This window comes from Musa acuminata, chromosome BXJ1-4, assembly GCF_036884655.1.
Source record: "Musa acuminata AAA Group cultivar baxijiao chromosome BXJ1-4, Cavendish_Baxijiao_AAA, whole genome shotgun sequence".
NCBI classification, from domain to species: domain Eukaryota; kingdom Viridiplantae; phylum Streptophyta; class Magnoliopsida; order Zingiberales; family Musaceae; genus Musa; species Musa acuminata.
In genome coordinates this window covers 27,487,668-27,513,983 of record NC_088330.1, presented here as the reverse complement: position 1 = coordinate 27,513,983, position 26,316 = coordinate 27,487,668, and the positions used below count along the sequence as shown (strand labels likewise).

At 35.9% G+C, this 26,316-nt stretch overlaps 2 protein-coding genes across 6 annotated transcripts in view; both read left to right on the top strand.

The window, feature by feature from the left end:
- The first annotated feature begins 654 nt into the window (after positions 1 to 654).
- On the top strand, positions 655 to 7,184 carry LOC135651445 (uncharacterized). Its single transcript, XM_065171521.1, has 4 exons — positions 655 to 1,587; positions 1,656 to 1,867; positions 6,578 to 6,649; positions 6,750 to 7,184. Exons 1-4 carry the CDS (start codon positions 912 to 914, stop codon positions 7,047 to 7,049), a joined length of 1,260 nt encoding a protein of 419 aa, XP_065027593.1. The 5' UTR covers positions 655 to 911; the 3' UTR covers positions 7,050 to 7,184.
- Positions 7,185 to 8,685: 1,501 nt separating this feature from the next.
- LOC135584213 (inositol hexakisphosphate and diphosphoinositol-pentakisphosphate kinase VIP2-like) overlaps positions 8,686 to 26,316 on the top strand; it is a 94,753-nt gene continuing 77,122 nt past the window's right edge. Inside the window, exons 1-7 of one of the 5 annotated variants that reach the window (XM_065171481.1) lie at positions 8,686 to 8,882; positions 9,061 to 9,233; positions 10,153 to 10,212; positions 12,185 to 12,231; positions 12,995 to 13,078; positions 17,462 to 17,525; positions 21,817 to 21,970. In XM_065171481.1, the coding sequence (XP_065027553.1) occupies positions 9,186 to 9,233; positions 10,153 to 10,212; positions 12,185 to 12,231; positions 12,995 to 13,078; positions 17,462 to 17,525; positions 21,817 to 21,970 (457 nt within the window). In that variant the 5' untranslated portion in view covers positions 8,686 to 8,882; positions 9,061 to 9,185. Of the gene's footprint in view, positions 8,883 to 9,060; positions 9,234 to 9,482; positions 9,741 to 10,152; positions 10,213 to 12,184; positions 12,232 to 12,994; positions 13,079 to 13,115; positions 13,177 to 17,461; positions 17,526 to 21,816; positions 21,971 to 26,316 lie in introns of those variants that run through there. The other 4 variants (XM_065171487.1, XM_065171494.1, XM_065171503.1 and 1 more) reach the window with 4 other exon arrangements.

The window sequence follows — 26,316 nt, the reverse complement described above, 5'->3', positions numbered from 1 at the left end:
AAAATTTAATTTTTAAATAAGTGAAATATTGAAAAATGGCTCAAGGAAAGGGATGATTGTGCTTTTCTGATCATTGAGAGCTCTTATTGCATATATCTTTTGGATGATATGAAAAGTCTGGAATAATAAAATATTTAATGGTAACAAGATTACCCTTATGATGGAGATTTGGGTTTTCTCTTAAGAACTCATATTGAGCTGTTTGCAACCAAAGATGGGCTCGTCCAGATCAGAATGAAAGGCCTTCTAACAGTACGGTGGAGATGGATATGAAAACAACTATCAAGATTCTAGACAAGCAAATCTCTCCTCATTGGCAAGCTGCCACTCTTATTAAGGATATTATTTATGTTTTGATTAATTTCAATTAGATTAGGATCTCCCATGTAGATAGAGAGGATAATAATTATGTAAATTATTTGGTAAGTTATACCAGAACCAATACATCATCTTTCGTATGGCATGATGACTATCACTCTTTTTTTTATAGATTTTTTATGTACTTATATCATTAGCGTAGGTTGTAATCGTTTCTTGAGTTAATAGAATTAGTTTTTTTTTTTTTTAACACAGAAAATATTTAATTAATTTTGCCATTGAGTAACTGGCAATCCGACATCACGGGCGTGCACACCTCCTAAGCCAACCTTTTGCCTTATTGTAAATGAACCGAGAGAGACAATTCCACAAACACAAGCGCGACAACGCATCCTTGAGCCGACCTTCCCACTCGCTCGTTCGCTCGCTGCGTCCGCTCTCTTCCTTCCCCAATCCTCAACAAACCCTTTCGTCGCTACTCCCATCGGCTGCCGGAGAAGGGAAGAAGAGGTAGCGTGTGTGGAAGGAGGAAGGCTTCAACGGGACACAAGAAGAAGTAGAAGAAAGAGGAAGAGAAAGAGAGGGGAGAGGGCATGATGGCGTCGTCGGGTGCCGAGGTGGTGGCGGCGGGAGATGGGCCGGTGCTGAGCCTGATGAGCAAGCGCCTCCGAGCCCTGCGGAAGAAATACAACCGCATCCTCCAGATGGAGGAGAGCCTCGCCCAGGGCAAGCCCCTCAACAAGGAGCAGGAGGAGGTACTCCGCTCCAAGCCTGCCATCGCCGTCCTCATCGACGAGTATGAGAAGCTCCGCCAGCCCCTCGCCGTCGCCCTTCAGGAGGAGCTTGCCCGCACCGCCGCCTCCCCTCCTCCTTCCTTTCCTCCCCCCGCTGTCCAAGAAGAAACCCATGTCCCCGCTGCTGCCTCGGCCGTCAAGGAGGAGCCCGATCTGGCTGTTAGGGACATCTTGACGTTGCTATATTTCGGGTGCCTATTTGATGTCAAGCCGCAGAGCGAGTTCGCGGCCACGATGTTGACGAGGACCCATGAGCGTGGCTGCTGCTTGACCTACGACTACGTGACGGACGACGCCATTGAGCTGCTGGGGGAAAGGGACCTCGACGCGATCTCGGCGCTCGGCTCGCTTGTCACCTCCCGGCCGGTCTATTCGGGGGTCTCGCACAAGAACGCGCTTGAGGCCTGCCTCCAGCATGCGAAGCATTGGTTGTCAAGTGCTGATCAGCCTCTCCTTACGGGGACCTCTATCACTTGTTAGTGCTTATTTCTTAACGGATGCTGCGCTCTGCTTGTGGTTTTGACTTTTATGTGTATATTGCAGATGCTGAGTTGAGGGAGAAGCTGAACAAGATTTTGGCTTCGGATTATTTCACCACTACACCGGAGATGAAGGCTCCTGGGGATGTGGCTGCGGCAGTGGGAAAGTATGGTGTTGCTTGTCAAGTTCCGATCAGTGAATCTATGGTGGCGCCATCACCAGTGGTTCAAACAGAAGGCGCCCCCACTCCAGCTCCAGTCAGTTGTCAACATAAGGTCAAACATTCTGCTGCCTGATATGGGAGTAATTTTTCTTTAGCTACTCGCATTGTTTCCTGTGATCCTCTTGTCGTTTATACATATCTTTAGCTCTTTAATTTTCTGGTTCATATGACAGTCGTTTGGATATAAAGTTGCTACTGATTTACCTTCATTGTAGACATTATCATATGCCAACCCAACAGAAAAATGATCTGTTGTAGATTCACAAACATGCCAACTTGGTTTGTTTGAAATTATGGTTACTTTAGAGTTTTTATAAAGCTAGTGATTAGGAAAAGAAAAGAAATAAATCCTCAGGTTCGTTTCTACTTAAATTTTGAACCCAAATATCATTATACCAACTCTATTTACCAGTCTGACCAAGGATCAGTACCTGGATCATGTTGTCTGATGTTGAGTGGTATTACTTTTTCATTAATTTTTGGGGTGGTATCTGATGGTATGGGTCAGTATACCATCTGGTATACCAGTAGACTATGGAAACCTGTATTGGACAAACATTTAGATCCTTGACTTAAACTGGGTGGCTACTGAACTTTAGGACAGAAAAATATGTCAAAGTAGGTTCTACATCGATGTCTATTTAGAAATTTCCATAAGATAGATTTTTCAGCTTGTATCAGTCATGTTTTTTTATATGGGTCTAACAGCTAGATATAATGGCTCCTGCTGGAAGAAAGAGAGGACATCATCGTACTTCTAACAAAGAGAATGAAAAGTGAAATATCTTACTTCTAAGGTGATTAGACAAGAATCTTTTGTTCTTGGTTTAGAGGAAATATAGAGCAAATGTTTGCCCAAGCATATTATAGCTGATTCCTTCTTCAGAAAAAACACTCACAACCGAAGGCTCATTTCAAATTATCAGTTCTATGTTTTTAGTCAAACATAGGTTAATTTTAAAGCTGGAGCATCTATGCAAATTATTCTTCCATTTTGTGTTGTCCACGTGTCTCAGTGTTAATATTACATTTTTCTCGACATTCAAGAACCATGGCCACAAGTTTGTGTAAAAAAAAAGTAAGTTGAGTCAGTTGACTAAGTGATAGCTCAAGCAACACTTTAAGAGTGAAGTTCAGTAGTCTTAGTAGGGTCCTTAAATCTTTTTTATCCTAGAGCTTGTGTGAGTGAGCATAGCCCTATTTTAGCAAGTTATCTATGCCGGATTATATTAGAAAAAATGGGTGGGTAGACAAATCCAACAAGAATGAGCTAAGATGATTATGCTATTATTGTTTGATTAAACAAATTGATTCCTGGTAATTAAACCTGCAAACATCAGATAGTCCTCTGCCATCTGTATCCTCTTTTTTAACTTGCTGATATCTCTTAATTATTAGATTCAAAACATATTCATAAGTACAAAACTCTCTTTTTAATTCATAAGTTTTCATGCATTTGTCTACTACATGTGCTTGCTTCTAGTGGATGACTAATTCCTTAAGGGTATATCTAAAATGCTGTAATATATTAAATATGGAAGACACCCATGGTACTGGAAGCATAAACCAATAAAAGAAAGTTAACGTGGTCAGGCCAGGTGAGGTCATTGATCTGGTAATCCTAGGGCTTTGAGAAAATTAAGACATCCTAGCACCTGATTTATCCTAGCACTGGAGTTGACACCTTGAATTATTCAGTGTCAATTTTCTCTCGTCTCTGTTCTCTGCGCTCTCCTGTAGTACCTGATATTTAAATGATAAGATTCTGAGGCTTCCATTTGGAACCTAGTCAACTTCTCTTTATTTGCAAAATGTACTAATTAAACTTCCAGATCTTTCAATATCAGTTATATCTTTGTCGATGCAATTTGCAATTGAAACTAAGACCATGATGGCCTAGTCATATTTCTTCAAATTATTTATTCTTTATTCAATTATAATAAGAGCTCTTTGATATTCTTATCCAATTTATTATTTCTGAAATTTATCAGCTACCATCCTCATGGAATATTGGCTATCCTGTCTAATTAGATACCCTCTTTATCCCTAAAACTTAGTATCTGTAAGCTAGTTGTGGTTGCATTTTCTTTGTTGATAGGCTTTTGATAGGTCAAGGTTTAGAGAAGGTGAATTGAATTATCTCAACTTGCTTTGTAATTGGCCATTTGCCCTATGCTTGTTTCCGGATTTGAGGATGGTAGGTTGGGGAAGGAACACAGAACTAAAAGCACAGTCTTCTGTGGGCTTAGTATGGCACCTGTATGGTGTGCACTGTCTCTTGCTTGAAATACTGTCTGCCTGACTGTAATGGCCTTGGTCCAATTTTTGCCTAACCAAACAACTTGGTCTAGTTGAGTTTAACTCGGTCAGGTTTGCAAAAGTATCTAGTTGGGTTGCTCCAGGATTGATGATTGGGGCTGCTTGGTTGGCCTAATCTAGTTGGGCTATATTTGCTATGTTAAAATTGGTTAGTCATGGGATTAGCCTAACCTAAATCATTTTCTTCTAACTGACTTGCACAGTGACACCATTTTACATAATTACTTTAATCTGGTTAAAAGAAGAAACATAGCAATCCTAAGCAGAATAGATTTTGACAATCTTTTTTACTGTCTTACAATCCTAAAACATAGGATCTGTCTTACCTTAATTTACTGTTTTACAATCTTTTTTCATGCAAATTGTGTATATACCATCAGTATGTGTAATATTTATCTTATGCTGTTTCAACACTTGGGTTTTATAGCAGTGCATTAATCACATGGAAAATATCCCATTGCTTTACAAAGTTATAGCTTAAGTTTCATTCTTTACATAAAAGAAAATCTTAGGAACTGTAAATTTCCTTTAATTTGAAATTCAAAGGGGATAGAAAATGACAATGGAGCATTGGTTCAGTAAAAGGATTAGGGAATTTAGGTTGGCAATGCCCCTAAAAGATGGAAATTATAGAGAAGCAGGACTAAAGGCTTGGATTTTAACCATCCTTAATCTACTCTTGTGATTTTCTAGCTTGTGACTTCTCTAACACCCTTAAAAACTTCAATTGGCGTATTATGAAATCCTGTATGTTACTAAAAATAGAAGGATGAAAACAAGAGTAGTGATGCTTCAACTACTTGTAGTAGTTAATGTTTAAGATCTTTTAGATATAGATGGGCCCTAGGATTTTGAAGCCTTAGGCTATGAATATGATGTAATCTATTCAGATGTGGTGCTAATTTCAAGGAGATTTTAAAAATGTTAAAGAAAAACCCTGCTTGCTGTAAAAATGGAAGATGGACATGCTTGTTGTAGTTGTGTCTGACGATTTGTGGAGCACTCTTTGCTGGTATGCACCCAGGGCTAATGATGAAGTTTTTCCTTATAATTGCAATATTTAGATGTCTTTGGTCATGTAGTGTAGATCAAAGGCTTCTTGTAGTGCACAAGGCTAGTGATAAGCTTGCTCATGGTTACTTGGATTTTGAGTTATTTTGCGTCAAAAAATGTAGATCAAAGGCTAGAGATTTTTTGTTTTCTTTTACAAATAAGAATCTAAAGTTGATGATGCGGTTCGTTGATTTCTGACAAGGATCAAAGTTCTCAAGCATCATATGACAGTTCTCTTCTTTTGCTAAGATTAGCCAATTCATTCTCTAGTTTGCTAATTTGGAAAATTAGCATTTGTCAATATCCCTATTGCAAACTCGAAAATTTTAAATGCAGTGCTGAGTGAAATTACCTCCACTTTCATGATAATCACTTACATGGAAATTGTTATGAATTCAGTGGACTGTTATTATTAGGCAAATCATGTTAAGTAACATAAAATGATGATGTTTTATGATTGTGTTTTGACTTTTATACTTTGCATGTTCAAGTTTGTTGGTTGATAATTTTTATAGTTGTTTTTGAGAAAAGGAATATTTTCAGTTGAAGTTTTACCGAATAAGATTGTTGTTTTACCTACTCGGTCATTGACTTTGTGCTTTTTTTGTGACTAGTTTCTTTACAAAATTCATCTTATGCTTAATGCTGTTCTTGTTTTGCATTGTGCTAGAGTTTCACTAGAAGTATAATCTTGTTTTTGAATTTTGTATGCCAAAGACATTATATTCCCTTTCAAAGTGGTCGATAGCAAGTGAGATGGTGTAAATATCAAACCTATTTTTTTTTTGTAAATACCAAGTCCTACTGAATAACCATGGTAAATTACTATGAAAATGTTTATTTTTGGATAAAAATTGCATCCAAATGCCAAGAGTGAGCATAGGTGCCACAGCAAGCTTGCTTCTTCATGAACAATGTGCAAACGGAGCTCTGGTCATAGAAATAGTTTCCCTGTTCATAAAGGTAAGATTGTAAACATTGGTTAACCCTTTCCGAATTTAGTATTGGTAAATGCCTTCTGTGCCCTGTCGGAGTTTTGGTTATAAACGCTTATGATATATCAATAATACCTTATAGCTGATGGGTTGATACATGTCAACTGGTACTATATCCATGATGATTTTGGATTCTTTGTAAATGTTTTGCTAATAATATAAGCCATATGTTAAAATGTGTGAAATTTCATCTAATTTTTTTGTTTTTATTGTTGCAAGCATCCCATTTATTGTTCTCTGTATTAGTAAATGGGATACTTTTGTTTGTTATATTTTCTTATTTTAGATGGTCAAACCCTTCGACCAGAGTTATCTTTTGGAGAAATCATCCATATTTGAGTTCATATTTGGTGTTTGTACAACAAGCATAAGTCTGAGATTTATTTTCATTGCAGGTGGATGAGCAGCAAAACCAAATGGAGGAAGTTCATCCTGATCGTCTTGTTATTGATGAACCTCTGAAGATGGTAAACACTAAATAAATTAGATGCCCTCTTGCCTTTAATAAGATTATGCTCCATTGTTAGTTATATATATATATACATATATATATATTTGTCCTTGCAGGATGAACCAGACAAGGTAAGCTCCCTGGACGCCGCCTTTGATCAACAGGAGCAGCAAAAACAAGAAGCAGATGTGGAGGACCAAAACCAGAGGGACACAGAGCAAAAGGAACAACAATATATTTCCCAATCCTACCGCAATCAGAGAGGCGACATCCATGGTGGTGACAGAGGCAGCGGTGGCCGGAGGGGTTATTCAAACGGTAGTGGCGGCAGAGGTGATTACCAGAATGGACAGGGTCAGGGTCAGTACTATGACTCTGGCTTTTATCCTAAAAACTATTATACCACAAATGCCTAAATTATAGACCCATCTTTTTTGGCGAGTCTTTTGAAGTAGTAACTATTTTGCTCGAAGGGCACTGTTATATTTGATAACTAGCATCATGACACGTTCTTTACTTTAAACTACTCTATTATATCTGTGTTTTTAAAATCTTATGTGCTTTGCTTGGAGCTATCGATGATAACATGCATCTATAGTCTTGAAACAAATCATTATATCTTGTCTTGTGTGCATGGAAAAGTGGTTGAGTAAATAAATCTGTGGCTAGTTTGAGTTATTGTCCCAAAAAGAAATTTGGAGGTAGAAGTTGAGGTTGAGATCAAGTCTTAAATTTGAGGTTTGTAGTCAAAAGATCAAGTTAATTAATTCTTCTAGTTGATCATTAAGAAGTAAAGAGATACATGTAACTCCATTGATTACATGCCACGAATGCCACATTGGATTAGAGTGTTGAAATATGAGGAAATGGCATAAGGTGATGATATAGAAATAAATGTTTAGGTTCAACAAAAACGATTAGATGAAAACAACTGCTTGAATCTAATGAGAATACCAACGTGTTCTAATTTACTATTTACAATTATCCAAAATTGTTTTAAATTTTTATCCGAAAAGTGCTTGCTTTATTATATAATTTATATATATATTTGGGAGATATTCCTATAGTAAGTATAAACATATAAACCTGAAACATACCACATGCTCATGTCGCACATGAAGAGTTTTCTGCTTGCTCATAATTCACATGGGAGCGGCTGACCGTATTCCACGTGAGCTCTAATAAGAGAAAAGGTTATATATATATATCCCTTCAGCAATTTGTTGGAAAGGTATTTATTCTCCTCTTTGTTTGTATGAACTTTTATGACTTAATATAGTTTTACTTATGTAAGAAAAACATAAACAATAATATTGACTACAGCTTTTTGGATATAAATTAGATTCAAATACCTTTAATCACATTTTTGGAATCACTCGGATAAAAAAGATTTTTAAATCATTTAAAGAGTCGCTTTTATTTCTTTCCACGTGGAGTCCTTTATTGTAGCTCTCTTTGCGACACAATGATGCGTTTCACGTGATCAAGGTGCACATCAGTTTTCCTTTTACTCTTCTCCAACCTGCACACACGCACAATGATCACTCCAACCAGGACGTTCTTCTATCGCTAGTGGGACCCACGGGACTTGTGTTTGGGGTGAGGGCGTATCGTGTACCCTGCGCTTGAGGTTGCAGGGAATCCACCATCTTCTAAAGAATCCTTGTGAATCCTACTGGCCGCTCAACGCCTCCCGTTCCACGATTCACACTTCCTCCTTATCCGTATGTCCCAAGGAACCGACTTCTGGCACTTCCCATCTCTCTCAAGAAGCCTGTTGGGCCCGCACGATTTGACCAATCATAACCAAGGTGAAAAAGACGGGCGCAAAGAATACTGCGCGGTCGATGTCAAATCGTCTCTCCATCGGTCTGCTACGCGTCTTCGACGAGTCGCCAGAAGAAATTAAAACAAACCCCGGAAAAAATAAACTATAATTTCCGGTCAAAATTGGTTACCGCTGCCTCCTTCCTTCTTTAAAAGAGGACCCCTCGGTGTGCTTATTATGTCTAATTCTTTATGCGTTGTTTTCCTTTTATTCACCTCGATTCACACCAATCGCTTTCTGTTGCTGCCCTCTTCGGTTTCATGATAGTAAGGGCGACTATTTCCGAGCCGTCTCCTCTCGGAGGCGAATCGCCGTGAGCGAACCCGGAGTTCCAAGTTGGACCACCGGTGCGGGATATCACGTTCGAAGAGGAGGAAAGTGAGAGGTGGTGGGCAAGATCAAGATTGGCGTCCGCGTCAAGGTCCAATGCCATCAAGATTTGTTTCCTGCGTCTTGTTTATTTCGCCTTTTTATCCTATCTTTAGTGTCATGCTTTCTTTCGATGAGGAGGTTTAGTGGTGTTTTCTTAAAGTAATACTTTTGTGCGCTGATCTTGTGATCGTTTATGGGGTTGATGGCGACTCTAATGCAAATTGCAGTGAACGTCTGATTCATTTGTGGGAAATAAAGCGGTAAAAATCGTTCGTTCTTTGAGATACATACGAGATATCACGTCCAAGAAGAAGAAATCGAAAGATAGCGAACAAGAACCGGGAGAGCGAACATGATGGCGGGCAAGATCAAGATTGGCGTCTGCGTCATGGAAAAGAAGGTGAAATGCCGCCAAGATTTCTTTTCTCCCTCGTTTTTGTTATTTTCGCGTATTTTATCCAATCATTGTGGTATTCTCTTCCGTAGAGAACGTGATGTTGCTAGCCGAGCTTTTTTTGTGTGTTCTTTTATTCTGCTCGAAAGGTACTGTTTAGTTGTGATTCTTTCGAAGTGATCTTTTCTTTTATTCCGCTCGGTTATCTCTTTTTATCTTTTGGCTTGTCCGTTCCGTGTTTGTTTGATGGCGGGGATGGCGACTGTGGGGGAATAGTCAGCCCTCGGATTCAAATCCAAGCAAAGAGCAGGTCACGGAGTTAAAGCATTGGTCTCGATTATTTTTGGGGGAAACAAAGGGGTAGCAGGTCATTCCTTGGGATATTGTACAAGATATAACGTCCAAGAAGGAGAAGGTTGCAAGGCAGTGAACAAGAACCGCGAAGAGCCAACAGGAGCAAGAGTGATGATGGCGGACAAGATCAAGATTGGCGTCTGCGCTAGGGAAAAGAAAGTGAATTCCTCTCTTTTTTTGTTCGTCTCGCCTTTTTATCCTATCGTTTTTGCCGTGGCTTCTTTTGACGAGATGGTGATACAACACACGTTTGCTTTTCGTGTTTTCTTGGTTAAGAATTCTCTCTATTTCGATCTTTTTATTCATGTGGCCTTGTTATCTAATATTTCCTTGTAGCTTGGCTTCTTTCAATGATGTGCGATGACATACTGCTTCTTTTTCTTTCTACTTGGTTTTTTTGAAGTGACATCTTTTGTGGTTCTTTACTTGCTTGAAATTTTGACAAAAAAACCATCTGATACATCATTGCTGTTTGGTGCTATCTTGTTCTTGAGGCGATTATGATTGAGGTCCTTTTTTTAAAATGAAAATCTTGGTTGTAGTTCTCAATATGTTGGTTGCTGGTTCATAGGTGTCCTCTGCTCCTATGGGCCAAATCCTGGAGAGGCTGCAGGCATTTGGAGAATTTGAGGTGTGGTTTTTAGTTCTTGATTTGCAGTTTGGTACAGTTATACTAGGCTAATGTGTCCTCGTTAAAACAAGCAGAGGTTGTTGATTAAAGATGTTAGCAAATTTAAATTTCATCCTCCATGCTCTGTTTCCATCTGTATTAAGTTCGTTGTGATCAACTGCTTTTGAGCTGCCTTGCAAGATAACATTTCTATGTTCATGTAAGGGGCTGCCATGTGCTAAGAGATGTCAGTTCATCTGCTTGCTTGTGTGTCATCTCCAGGATGAATGCTCATTTCTAGATTAGAGAATGTTGCATATGGGCTTTACACATCACTTCTACTTTAAAAGGTTCTTTACTTTTAAAATTGGTGCATCCACTGATGTTAGTTATTTGTTGGCTGGAATATTGGAGTTACATTATCTATGATTAATGTGCTGAAAATGTTGTTTCATTATCTGCAAGCTTGTATGTAACATGCAGGATGATTGATTAATAACAGATTAGAGGATGATGCATGTTGCTTTTACCGAGTTCTTTTCCTTTAAAAGGTTCCCTGCATTTTAAATTTGTGCATCCATCCACATTGGTAATTTGTTGGTTGGCACATTGGACTAAACATTGTATATGCTCTAAATTCTTACCAAATAGTCATTATTTTTCAGTAGCATATTGGAATAATTGGTAAAGATGACATGATTATTAGTTATATTGATGTAAAGAACTAGTATGCTGTGGAAACTATTGATTGTAACTTGATGTTGAATATTTGAAGAAGCATACCAATTCTAATGTTCACAAAGTTCTGATTGGTGAGTTTGGGTTTTGCAGTAGTACATTATCTTTCCTTTTCATTTCATTTATTGAAACTGATTTGGTAGTATAAGTAGCTTTTTTGGGTAATGTTCATAATATGTGGAGAGGGATGTGATATTGATATTCCCTCCCATATGTTGCAGTCCATTATGGCCATGCCAAATTCATGCGCATGGGAGCTCTCAATCTAGTATATGCTTGTTTATATTTTATATTTTCAATAAAACCTAAAGTTGTTTTGGATCACAACTTTTCTAGGACTAACTAAAGCATGAATCAAATTTGATGTGTTGCAACAACAATCATTTTGGTGATATTGTTGTTTCCTTGTATCATTTCTTTCACAGCTTGCTCATCTTTTGCATAAACTGGTTTTTTTATACTTTTATTCCTTTAGAGGCCTTAAACTTTGCAACTGATTTAATAGTTTAATTCATTCTCATATCCCAAGCATATTATATGAACTATGTGCATTACTTCTTTTGTCTCTTACATATTTTTTGCATTTTGTTTCTTGTGGTCTCCTCATATGATTCTTGAGCAAACTTCAATTATATCAACCAATATTCTTCTGTTTCCTCCACTAGTTATACCCTTGTGTTTCTTCTCACATGCTTCTCAGTCAACCTACCCTATTGTTTTACCACATAAATGCTTGCGACCTACTATGCACATTTACGTTGAGAATGTGAATTCTGAATGCTGAATTATCAATTCCCATCTCTCATATTATCATTTATTTTTTTTTCAGAACAACCTTGACTCAATCTGACCCTAACTTTGTAGGACGATTTAACCTTTTCCTCATCCTATGCTGTAGTAAAATGTTAATAATCATAAGTTAACACATTAACAACTATATTGCTTAACAATCCAACTTGTGTGAGGCCTAAATTACATTTTCCTGACCGCTTGATTCCTATGTTAGCCCTTACCAACAGGTAATTTCTTTCAATTGTCATAATCTGCATCAGCAACTGGTAATATGTTTTCATTTTCTTCACAAACTTCAGTAATATTCACAAATTTTCTGGTTCTGCATATTTATGAAATCCTCCTTAGTTCATTTTCTTTGTTCCTGTTCCAACCAGCAAAAAAAAATTATCTACGTAAAAAAACCTAATGTTTTAGTATTCTTAGTATTATATATAATGAGTTCCTTTTGCTTTGGATGCAGATTATAATCTTTGGGGACAAGGTTATTCTTGAAGATCCGGTAGAGAGGCATGTCACGGTTTTCGGAATATTGAATTGTTAATGCTGTTATTTGGGGTCTTTTATATTTATTGACTTGTTACAAGGAATTTAATTGGTTACTTAATATGCTGAGAAATTTGTACTAACTACTACCTAGATCTATTCATCTTGTTGCATATATTTGACATTGTCAAACTTGTCTACATGTGTTTGTTGGTTGGAACAGGAACAAAGTGTAAAAATGACAGATCATAGTTGTATTAGAATCCTGTTTAACAATGCCAAGGGAACCAAAAAAGAAAACAATGTTATCTGTTGCACATTTTGTGTAGCCATGGGTTAAAGTTCCCTTAGTCTCCCGTAGGCGGTGCTGGTCACTGGCTGGTATAGAGGTGCCTTGTGCTGTCATGTGCCATTCATGCGTTAAGGGCTGTCAGGTGAACTAAGTAGGTTGCAAATCAGTTCTTATTCCAGTGCAGCAAGGACTGGCATTCTTTGTGCAGACACTTTTAGAAATGGTTAGAACTTCTTCTTTGGGAAGTTCCCTTATTTGGTTTTATTTTCAAGCCATAATAGATAGATCTGTTTTAGGATGTTTTGCACATTTTGTTTTTCTAAAGCTTATATGTATTTTCCTAATGTCAAATTACTCCTATGATGATGCCTATTTTGTGCCAGCCTTTTGAATGCACTGGTCTCTAGTTATTTTTTACTGATACTTTCTTTTTTGTTGCCCTTAAACATATCTTTCTTGACTAACCATGAGTTATCACATTTGTTAACATTTCAGCTGGCCAATTTGTGATTGCTTGATTGCATTTTATTCATCTGGTTATCCACTTCAAAAAGCTGAGATGTATGCGGTTTTGCGGAAGTGAGATTCTTTCTCTTTTGTATTCATGGATGCTATTTAGCTGATGTAAAGCAGAAAAGCTAACGTGTATGATCTTCCAATGCATCAGAATCCTGTTGGTGCGACTTTAATATGTGCTCATCTTTTCTGTAATCATTTTCTATTTTACCTGCTATTATTGAACATCATCATTTTCTGACAATAGTTCTTGTTCATAAACTGTATTTTCTACAGATTTTGTTGAAGTAAAAGAATCTTGTTAGTTTGTTGTTTGTCAAAATCTAGAATTTAACAATGTATTTGGAATAGGATCTAATAAGAATCACTAAAGCTTGAGAACATAAGACGATGGAATTTTAAACAACTAAGCTGCTAACTGTCACAGGATATCTAATTTATCATACCATATATACAACAACCTAAACTAATGATTCATCTTAGCAGTCATATATACTTGTATTGATCTTTGCTGGTTTTTTAGTGCTGTCTTCCTTCTTGCTTTACTACATAATTAGGGTTTTTTTTATCATAGATAATTATGATTTTATGTTGTAGATGCTTATTTAGGATTCATCATCCATCAATTTTGGATAATCTTTACATCTAGGTGGAGATGATTTTTCTCATTATTGAGATTACTTTATGTAATTTAGAGCATTTTGCTATTGATAAGATAAATGATTTGGGTCAAGGAACCAATTTTGGGCACCAGATCGGTATTACCGGTCTGGCAATGATAATTGGTTTCGATCAAGGAATTCAATTTTGGGAGCCTAACCCATGCCATTCCATGGTTGGACGAGTGTCTGGTTTGATTCGACATATATTAGCATACAATCAAGGATTGAAATACCGTACCGTATCGATATTTCGAGCTTGGCTCGGTATGGTACGGTATCGTGTATCGAGCGACACGTCAGGGCGTATCGAGCTGTACACCTAATTTAGGTGTAAAATCCTTCGAAAATACCTAAAAATAAAAAGGTTAGGGTAGGGTTTTTAAGTTAGAAATAAATATAGTAATTGTATAAGTTTGGCAAAATCAATGTAAATTAGGTAGAAATAGTATCACATATCTTTTTCGGGCTTTGAGGAATAGTCTTGTGCAAGGTTCGTATTTCAGACCGTTATGGATTGTCCTTCTGTAAATATTAAAATATTTATAGAAAAATCATTTGAATTGTTAGACTATTTTATTACCTTGTAAACTCTAAAATTCAAATGAATTAAATAATCACATATATAGATATATCTTATTGTTGATTCTACCACCAAAACGAACCATCGGCCTTCACTGGTGGTGGATCAGGATCCTTGATCCTATACATCTGCATATCAATATGATATGTTTGTGGACCAAATCATGAAATTGATCCTACGACATAGTGTATTGATACATCGTATGCCATTCATCATAAATCACATTTGTCCGAGGCAGCTCTTGAGACATGTATTAGTGAATGTCAGAGCTTCTACTTTCATTACTGATCGGCTGCTCTGTATCATACTGTTGCTCAGAGAAGGATGACCAACTATCACCGTACTGTTGTTGCCCGTATGATTCTCCATAATACGACGACTGTGAATTCGATGAGCTTCTTTCTGTGTCTACATCATGTTGGCTATATTGCATATGCTCAAATTCATCCATTGCCTTCCCAAATTAGCCTTAATTCAATACATAAATCGTTGTTTTGTAGAGTTTAAGAGAGCACAAATGTGAGAAAAAAAGAGTTTGAGATAGTTTAAGAGAGTATGAGAATGAAATGGAGTGAAATAGGGGAAAAGAAGAGTTTAAAAACCTATGGGAAAGGGCTCCAATAGTCAATTTGACCGTTGGATCACTATTACCGAGCAGTAATAGTCGATTTTGAGCGTTATCGAGATGTGTCGGGCGGTAACGGTCGAAATTTCGATCGTTACCACCCGATATAACCCCGTATCGTCCGATACAGGGTGCTTTTAAGCGTTCTGCCCTGTAGTGGGCGGTCCGCGTACGCTGTCGGACTGGTATGTACCGCCCGTACCGGGTGGTATCAGTCAAAACTGTATACCTTGCATACAATACTTTCGTACATATGACATACTAATTTGTGGAGGGAGGGAGAGGTGGGAGGAAGAAGAGGGGGGAGGAAAGAGGAAGCAGAGGGAGAGAAAGTTGTGTATTGAAGATGAGGGCGGCAACCGGTTGATATGTGGGCAGTGGAGAGGAGACAATTGTGATGGGTTGTAACTCATGAGCCCTAGTGTTGCAACATTTAAAAAGAACAAGAAAGAAAACCTAAGTTAATAAACCAGACCGGACTGCTCGAATTTAAGTGATCTGCATCTCGGTGACTGATTGATAAATACCATCCGAAGCATGCTGACCCAGGCGAGATTAGAAACCCTTATTTGAATTAGTTTCTTTTCTTGACAATATCTTCATTCAAACATATTTTTAATTATCTTCTGCATTAGCTTAGCTTCTTTCTCATTTTCTTAGATGGTCTTGGTAGGTGGAATAGAGTTCATAAGGCTATCATGTGGCAACTTATTAAATTTACAAAGAATCTAAAATATTAAAATTAATTCCAAAGATAAATCAAACAAAATACCTCCTTCTTCAATAGTGGATTCTTATTTTGTTCTTCCTAAGAGTATGAAGTCTAAAATCTATATTTGTTTGGAAGAAAGCAAAATGTGAATCCTAACTTGTGTTGAGGCATGGTATGGAATTTTACTAGAACTTAAAATGTGGCGATGTACATCGTTATATTATTAGTTTAAAAGAAGATTGGCAGTTAAAAAAAGTGGCATTTCTGGCAGTGATTTGAATCATTCCAGAGTGGCTATGATTGGTGGCACATGGAAGATGCATGCTTAATGGATTACCTTAGTAATCTATCCATAAAATATCGGAATCCTTCGCTTTAGAAGACTTCATGGATGGACAATCTTACATGTCACGTCTGGTTTCACCGTTGCACTGCATCTACATCACCTTGAAGCCTAAAAAAGAATATTAGCTTGGGATATTATATTGTCTTGAAGCAATCCATCGAATCACATTTGATTGTAATGGTAAATGGATGAGGATTCGTACACAATCTTGGATGTTGCAGGTGAAAAGATTGGTCCAATAACATATTATTGTATATAGGTATACTTCAGGAAATATTTGGAGTTAAACATGATGACCAGAAAAATCTATATTTCTTGCTTAAATGAATTAAACTGTGGTGGGGAAATTAAACCAGATATAAACTTTGTTACATAAGAGGAAAAACGTGGATATTCAAGGACCAGAAGTAAGATGATTGTCAAATTTTAGCATCTAAGCCGATGATATGTGCAACGTGTTCATTGAATTTCATCTTTATTTTTGTAATTTCTTTTGATGTTTGTCCACAGGTAACAGCTGATTCTTTTAGTATGTGAAACTTAAATGATCGTTATATGCAACCCATATTTTGCTAAATACCAAGTTATGATCAAGTAAAATTTGAGAGGTTTTCTTTTTGAAGTACTAGAATTAGAGAGTATATTATGTGACCAGTTGTCTCTAACCACTTACTGCATATTTTATTTGACTACCACTGGGACCATCGACCATCTCATGCAATTCTACAAGTTTGCCTATGCGATCTGAGTCTTTGTCTAATCTATATGGGTATTATTATCTACTTAGGCCTCTTTCATTCGGTAGTAATAGAATTATCACATCACTTTTTATCTTTATGTTATTGTATGCTGTTGCTTAATGCTGGACATCTGTTGATACATTGCGAAGAAAAAATAAAAGAAATTTCCAGCTCATAGGACTTATTTTTTATTTAAGGCATGTTTAGGCCTCTTTCATTAGGTAGTAATAGAATTATCACATCACTTTTTATCTTTTTTCTAATGTATGCCATCTGTTGATACATTGCGAAGAAAAAACAAAAAAAATTTCCAGCCCATAGGACTTATTTTTGATTTAAGGCATGTCTTGGCTGATTAAATCCAACATATTGGGAAGAGAAAAAAGTGTATGCTGTTGCTTAATGTTTGACATCTCTTGATACATTGTGAGGAAAAAAAGCAAAGGAAATTTCCAGCCTATAGGACTCATTAAATTCAACATATTGGGAAGAGAAAAATCCTACTGCTAGTTGAAGTTTCACTAGTAGAGGAAACAGATACATAAATGTTTGATGGGGGTGTCCATTCTCACTCTAAACAAAAGAGTGGGTGTGGTGAGTAGGGGATGCATAGCAAGTTTGTATCGTGATTGTTAAATGTCACTTCTCTCTAAAAGTGATCAGTAAAGATAGTCAATATTTATTCAAGAAGTTTCTTTTTTAAGTATTGTTTTCTCTCATTAGATATCGACCTAAGTAGATGTTCAAGATCCTGACTCATAGTAATCTTTGTTGTTTTTAGGCCATTTTTAGTCAATGAGTTGGAGCCGCAGCATCTTCTTCATGACAGGAGGAAGGTTTATGAGGTTGGACGTTCAAACTGGTTCCTGTTTCAAATTTGCTTTTGCAAAACTCTCTAATTTGATGCTATATCAATCAGACTAAGTAGATAGTGCTGATTTGCTATATGTGCTCTGTGTGACAACCGCTTCATATTTGTGCTAATTATCAATTAGACTAAGTAAATAGTTAACTGCTGTTTGCTTTAGAATGATTGTGGTGCATTCTCAGAAACAGTTTCCTTATTAGTTATTGCATTCTCATTTTCTGGTGATTTTACTATCTTTTTCTGGAATTTTCAATGGAAGTTTTCAAATGTTATAGTGAATCAAATTTCGAACAGTTAATGGAATGTATTTTATGACTCATAATATGAGAACATGAATTGATTTGACATATTGTTGGTTGTTTATAATTAACTATACCAGATTAGAAGTCATTTTAATTGTTATCTAGAGTTGGTATAGTGGTATTATTTGAATGGGAAAAACTATTAAAATTTGGATCTTGGACATTGTTGTCATTGATTTTTTCCTATTCTTTTTATGGTTTTGGTGACCTATCCTTCTTGTTGGTGTTGCTTAATTTTGGAACTAATCATTGTTGGTCATTATTTGTGAAGAGAAAACTACTCAAGTATGTTGTTGAACTTGATGAAATGGAAGAAATGTTTGGGGAGGTTTGATGCATGGTTTGATGTATGTTGGTCAATATTGTTTATTTTTATTTTTTATTATTTTATTTAATGATAGTGGGTGTTGTAGGTTGGTATACCGGTAGTGTATTGGTTCAGTAGGTTAAATCTTTATGAGATAAGTTGGTTGGTTATGCTGTTATGGTAGAAAAAGGTAGAGTTTTTTTTTTTTTCAGCTTGAAATTAAAATATGTAAGGATATATTGGGGATATAATTTCTTAATAATGCATTATTTGTGTTGGACTTGTCAATATGCTGATTGTAACGCATATTGGTAGTTGCCATGTACTATTTGGTTTTATATTTTTTTCTAGCACAAAACAAAGTAGAAAAAATAGTGAAAAAGGAAGTAGAAACTGTAGGGGTGAGAAATGGAGGCATAAGGAGTTCCTGCTTTTAGCCATGTCTTCTACCTTTCCTCTTCTCGTTTAATCAAGGTCCAAAACATTATGATTTGATAAGGATTAATCATGTGGAAAAAATAGGACCAGATCATACTTTAAGAAACCATTATGGAAAGAAAAGTTAAGAAAGGGAAACAAATAACAGACAAGACTTTTAGAAAAACAGGGTCCCTTACCATACTAATCAAGGTATCATGTTACTAATTTTTCCATTGGATCTGTCATAAAAAATTTACCAATTATCTAATTTTTCTTCTTCATTTCAATACAAAAGATTTATGATTGAAATAATTGTTTGGGATGCTGGACATACTTTTATTGACCTCTAGCTCTTGAGATTCAAAAGATATTTTTTTAAGAATTTAAAGTAATTTTTCACTTTTAAATGTATACCTTATATTTTAATGTTTGACTTGTATTATTTGAAACTATCTGTTTATATTTTTCAATTGCTATTTTAATGATGCTAGTTATAATTTATAAACTGTGTTTTTTATGTATATTGGTATTTTATTTTTTAATTTCATTAGAATTAGCTTTTTTTGGATTATTTTTTGATGAATTATTCTTCTCTATATCTACTGTATTATTTTGCACATTTTATTATATTGCTCACATGATATCTTTATTAAGTTCTGTTTACAAATTATTATCTATTACATATATGAACCTTTTGATTTTCTATTTTCTTTTTTTACTTATCCTTCATTACTATTTTTTTTTCCTTGACGGTGTGATTGCTGTACATGATTTTTGACCTCACTTTCATGATATATTGTTATTTTTATTTTTTATGTAAATTTTTTTATTGTATTGATTATTGTCATTTTTTTCGTGATACTCATTATTTTGTTCTATGTGCACGGTAGGATCCAATTAAAAAAAAAGATGAGTTTTAGAAAATCTAGGTTCCCTCACCATATTAATTAAGATCGTATGTTTCTAATTTTAACATTGGTTATATTATAATTTTAAAGACTTATGGTTTATCTGATTTATCTCCAAATTTTAATATATAAGATTAATGATTTGAAATAATGGTTTAGGATGATAGACACACTTTACTTGAATTTTATCTCTTCAAACTAAAAAATGTCTGTTTTAAGTTTTAAAATATAATATTTCACTTTTAAATGTATAAATAATATTTTTAACTTTTGACTTGTGATATTAAAGCTAACTAATTGCTGTTATGATGATATGATTAGATGTGCTTTATATAATATCATATATATATGTATATATATTTATAAAGCTATTTCTTGCTTTTATTAGAATAATAATTTTCTCTTTTCTAGTCAAAAGATGCTTGTTTTGAAATTTATAATTTGTTTTTTATATGAAATATATAACTAGTATTTTTAACTTTTGACTTGTAATATTTGAAGGTAACCATTTGTATTTTTTAGTTCTGATTTTGATGATATGCTTAGATGTGCTTTATAAAATGTTATTTCTTGATTTTATTAGAATTATAAGATTTTGGATTATTTTGTCATATTATTCTAATAAATTCATTTCGCTGTTGTTATTAGTTATTATTAATTTTTTGTTGTACTCAATATTTTGCTGATATGATTAGACCAGTATTTTTTTTTATTTTATTAAAATAATATTTCTTTGATTGTCTTCTTGTATCTTTATCCTTTATATATGCTATATTCTTTTAGATATTTTATTATCTATATATTTATATCATTAATAAGTTTTATTTGTACATTATTATTTATCACATATATGGATTTTTTTAATTTTCTAATCGTTTTTACTTCTTCATTACTATTGTTCTCTTATAATTATTGTTAAAAAATGACCTTATATTCAGGGTTGTACATTATGCTATTTATTTATTTATTTTTATGTTATTTATTTTCCATTGAGATTTTTATTAAGTTATACTCGCACATTATTATTTATGTCATTTATTAATATTTTGATTTTCTATTTTTTTACTTCTCCTTGGTTACTGTTTTCTTTTATTATAATTACCGGACAAAAAACTTGATCTCATATTCATGATTTTACATTATGCTATTATATATTCATTTTTTATGTTTGTTATGTTTCTTTGTTGTTATTGTTTATTGTGATTTTTTACAACACTTGTTATTGTTATGTTTGCTATATTATTTTACATATTTTATTATTTTAATATATACATAATATCTTTATTATTAGGTTTTGATTTTTCATTATTATATATCGCATATATGAATTTTTTGATTTTTATATTTGTTTACTTCATCATTATTTTCTTTTTGTTATTGCTGCACAAGATTTTGACCTTATATTCTTGATTTTACATTATACTACTATTTATTTATTTCTATTAAATTATGTATGGTTGTTATTATTTGTCATTGTTGACTTTTGTATTACCAATTATTTTTTTGTGCAAATTCATGAGGATCCATTTCCAAGAAGAATGAGTTTTAGAAAATATATGTTCGTTCACCATTTTAATTAGGACCGTGTTACTAATTTTTTCGCTAAACCTATTATAATTTTTTAAAAGATTTTGTCAATTATCTATTTTTCTTGTTAATTTCAATATATAATACTTATGATTTGAAACAATGGTTTACGATGTTAGGCATACGTATCTTAAACTTTTTTTGACTCCAATATATTTATTTTAAGATTTAAGATTTATGTATTTTCACTTTTAAGTGTATAACTAATGTAACTTTTGACTTGTAATATTTAAACTAATAATTTGTATTATGTAATTGATATTTTGATGATATGATTAGATGTGCTTTATAAAATGTTATATATATAAATTTATTTCTTGAATTTCTTTGAATTAATATTTTTTTTGGGAGTATTTTTGTTGTATTATTCTACATTATATATCTGATATTGTTTTTCGTATTCCCTTATACATCCACATGATATCTTTATTAAGTTTTGTTTATCCATTATTATCTGTCATATGCATAAAATTATTGGATGGTGTGATTACTCTACAAAATTCTTTAGTTCTGAATATGGTTTAACTATAATATACTTTGATCTATTCTTGGTGTTGCTGGTCATGAAAACATTGCTATTTTTGGATCGATGCGATTTAATGGTTCCATAAGTTAGTGGTTATATTTTTTAGTGTTTATTCATATGGATGCTTTAGGATATCAATAGTTAAACTTCATTATTAAGAAGATTAGTTGTTTTTCATAATCCTGAAGCCTTTTCTTATACATAATTTATTGTTCAAGCGTCTTGAAATGTTTGGAGTCCCAATTCCAAGTTATGCTCTGGTGAATAGAGAATATCCATATCAAGAGCTAGATTATTTCGTCGAGCAAGAAGATTTTGTCGAGGTTCATGGGAAGCGCTTTTGGAAGCCTTTTGTTGAGAAACCTATTGATGGTAAGCATGTTGCATATTTAGCTTATTAAAATTTGGTAATTTCACAAAACCTATTGATGGTGAGCATGTTGTTTTTTTAGCTGATGAAAGTTGGTAATGCCGTAGAACTGATTGCTTTGACTAATGAATCATAGAGCTTTAAGGACATCATGTGTTTGCTAGTGATTTAAAAAGCGCTAGGCGCTCGCCCAAACACTCGCCCGAGTGAAGCGAGGCGCTAAAATATAAAAATATATAATATAATTAATAAATATAATTATTTAAATAAAAAATAGGTTATTAGATTAAGAAAATCGGGTACAAAATCACAATGTCACATTAATAAAAAGTCTCAAAAATCAAAACAATAAAATTTTATTTCAAATTTATTGAGTTGCTCTGTATACTTGCTATTTATTCTGAAACCTAACAATAATTTTAAATAAATAAAAATTAATAATATTAAAATCAAAATAATATATTATTAATCTAATAAATAAAATTACTATTATTAGTGTACAATTAGCAGTATACTGTTAATAGTATAGTGAGAAGAGTGTGAGAAGACCGAGGCTGTTGAGGCAACGACAGCGGTAGCAGGCGACAGCGATAGTTGGAGCGGCGATCGACAGCGGGAGTGGGAGGGGGAGTTGCGAGCGGCGACAGTAGCGGCGAGTGACGACAACAGCGGCGAGCAACGATTGTGGCAGCGGCGAGTAGCGACAGTAGCGGCAAGCAGCGACAATGGAGAAGAAATCTCGGTGGCAAAATTGTGAGTGTTAGGGTTGGGGAAGTCGGGGAAATCGCGAGAGGAAGCCTGATATCGGTGATTTAGTTGGTTCGATTGAACCAATTAAAGCACCGGAGACCAACCAGACCTAAAAATCTGGTTCGGTCGCCTGGTTTAACCTAGGCGCTCGCCTGAAGCGCCCAGCGCTTGGGCTCGAGCGAGCACTCAGGCGGTGCCTCTTTGAAGCGTGCCGCTTGGAAATGAAGCGAGGCGCTCGGGTTAGGTGAGCGCCCTTACGCCTATTGTAATCACTGGTGCTTGCATCTGTCCAAGTCAATATTTTTCTCAAGGTTTGCAATTTCATATTGGTTCCCTTACTAGTCAATGGTTGGACAAGTATTAAGGTACTGTTTTGCTGGGGTCGGGAGGAGGAAGTAGGAAGGGGAAGAAGGGAGGAGGAAGGAAGAAGGGAGACGAAAGAAGAAGAAAAGGAGAAACAAAATATCGTAGATGAGGCAGCGGTGGATGGTAGGAGGCGAGCTGTAGGAGGTGGGTTGCAGGTGGCGGGTAGTGGGTGATGACCACACGATAGCATGGAGAGGGACAGTGAGAACTCGATGTTTAGGGCTTGCAACTCCTTGAGAGCCCTAAAAGGGCCTCGTCGGGTCCTTTTCTAGTTTGGTTCAGTTCTTTTAAAAGAAAGAAACCCAAGACCTCACATTAAAAATGAAAGGGACCGAATATCTTGGAATGGGGGCAGACCACATCTCAGTTTGGGGATTGGTAGATACCGATCAACACGAACTGAGCGCAAAATTAAATTTCTTGATTTTATTTTAGCCTTTTCATTACATTGAATTGGCTCACCCATCCTAATTTTTCAGTTGGTATAAACCTAATCGAGCGAACTTTAATTACTTGATTTTACTCCTATATTTTTTATTACATTGAATTGGTTCATCTTTCGACACTACACTTGACGTCTTATTTATGATTTGTGAATCATTAGGAGCAATCTTTAGTGTACTCAGCTTGAACCTTAAAAATGGGTGGCTTAGCGAACAAGTCTCCCCGTCAAAATGAGTCTTGGGATGGCTAATGTGCACAGCCATTTTCCTGCAGGTTGAGAATAGGTTTCTATGACTTATTATGGATACTCAGTTCACAATGGATCAACCTTCACATTATACCAATGCTTGGCTTCCATTGTACCTCTAATTATGAAACAAACTATTCCTAATTATTTTTGGTCACACCACAACTTCCTCTCATATTTCATCAAGTAAAATCTATACTTTCTACATGTTTCTAATGGTTAACACTTGTATGTGAAACATGGGTAGTTTTTATTGCCAAACAATTTTGCTATTGAAAAACACAACTAATGCAGTTGTGTTAATTGACATGTGTTGGCACTTTCCAAATGTGTTATGCCGAACGGGTATGAGCATGCACTATGCTAGGCTATGATGTATGTGTCAGCTTGACTAAGTTTTGGCTCATATTGGTCAACGCAAGTGCATGTCATCACATTGCAACTCAATATTTCGTTATTGTAGCAAGGAAGCATCTCTCTTATTATTTTACAAATGACAATCCTTTCAAATAGTATCCTTCAGTTTTAGTTGTGTTGGTCGCATCCCATGTTTGTTTTTATGTTCCTTTCAAGACCTTTGCTTTTGGTACATCTTAGTGTTGAATCTCATATTTCGATGATGAAACCACTTGATATATGTATATGATTTAATCTGCGTTTTGAGTGACGCAGGATGCTTCGATCAGGATGAGACAATTAAAAGCAGGAAAAATCATGTTGTGCCGGAGGAATATGTCAGAAGATTGGACGTCAGGCTGGTGGATCGGTCGACGTATCGAAAGAAGGCTTCGGGTCGTGGACTCGGGCATCGGGCCAAGAAGAGCGGGTATTGTGCCAAGGATATCGGAGTTGCGGAGTCAACTGGCCGATTAGGCAATAGGCCGCAGGAGAGGACGATGCGCCGAAGAATCGGACGAAGCGTCGAGGGACCAATGACATGCCGGACAACTTTGTTAATTGCTTAGGATTAATTGTCTCGATCGAAGTTTTGTTTTACATGTGCAGGATTAACTACGATGGAAGTAAGACATGCAACAGGAGTTGCATCGGAGTCAAGACTATGATCATGTTGGGAGTTCGAGAGTTCGACGGAAGTCCGGACGGTCGTCGGAGGTTCTGCGGGAACAAATCCGAGAAGTCCAGTAGCTTGCCAAAAGAAGCTCGTCGGAACTCGCCAAGTGGATCGTCGCAAGTCCAGGAGTTTGCCGGAAGTCCGCAGGAGCATTATCGAGGGTTCATCTGATGATCGACGGAAGCTTGTCGGAAGCTCGCCGGAAGAAGCGATTGACGCATCGGAGCAAGTTGTAGTAAATGTCTTAAGAAAAATCGTAGTTAGCACGATTATTAAGTTAGAAATGGGAGGTGATCCCATTAACTTAATCTTGGGACAATTGGGCCCTTGACATACCCAAATTGGGTCGAATGGATCAACCCATTCGGACTAGAATTCCTGTTAGGCGGTGGCACCGCCCAGGAGAGGGTCTCCCAGGAAAGCTGGGCGGTGCAACCGCCCCAGTCAGGCGGTGGCACCGCCAGGGCTCAGTCTCCGAGCAAGACTGGGCGGTGCAACCGCCCTTGTCAAGCGGTGGCACCGCCCAGAAGCTCAGTCTCCGTGCTGCCAAGCGGTTGTACCGCCCCAGTCAGGAGGTGGTACCGCTAGGACCCCGGAAATCCGGGAAAAGACATTTTTGAACTCCAAATTCAAACTAGTTTGGGGCCTATATATACCCCACCCTTTCCTGCATGAAAGAGCATCGAAAATCCAATCTTACTCTGTGATTTTTAGAGCTCAAAAGTGTTGTAAAGGCTAGAAGATCTCCTCCCTCTTTTTCCAAGTTTTGATCTTTCAAGAGAGGAGAGAAAAGTTTGTAAGGGTTGTCTCCTAAGCCCGTCAAAAGGAGTGAAACTGTAAAAGGGTGGTTGGCCTTCGCCTATTGAAGGAAGGCTTCTAGTGGACGTCGGTGACATCGTTGGTGGAGGAAGCCAAAAGTGGATGTAGGTCAAGATTGATCGAACCACTCTAAATCTCGGTTTGCATATACTTTGAGCATCTTATCTTTACTGCAAACCTCCTCAATAGCTTACTGCCTTCTGTTCATTTACGAACGTGTTTCATAGTTAAGTATTTTCCGAATCGGTGTTAAGACGAAAATCGGTTTTATTGTACGAACATCATATTTCAGTTTCCGCTTATATTCTAATTTCTATCTTAATTGCAAACTGCCTTCCTTACTTTACTTCAAATACGTTTCCGTAAGCTTTCAAAGTAATTATCTGCACGAAACGACTTTTACGTCGGAATCGGATTTCAACGTACGATGCAGTTTTAATCGTTGAAAGTTTTCCACTGCACTAATTCACCCCTCCCCTCTTAGTGCTCTTGATCCTAACACTTAGCCCTCTATATAGAGGTATTTTCATTTCTTGATTTTATTTTACTAGTCTTTTTTTTTCTTGATAACGTAGATACCATTGCTCTTTATAGTTATATATCAGAATCTCTATAACATGTCGAAAGTTGACAGCCATATAATGTTTTTG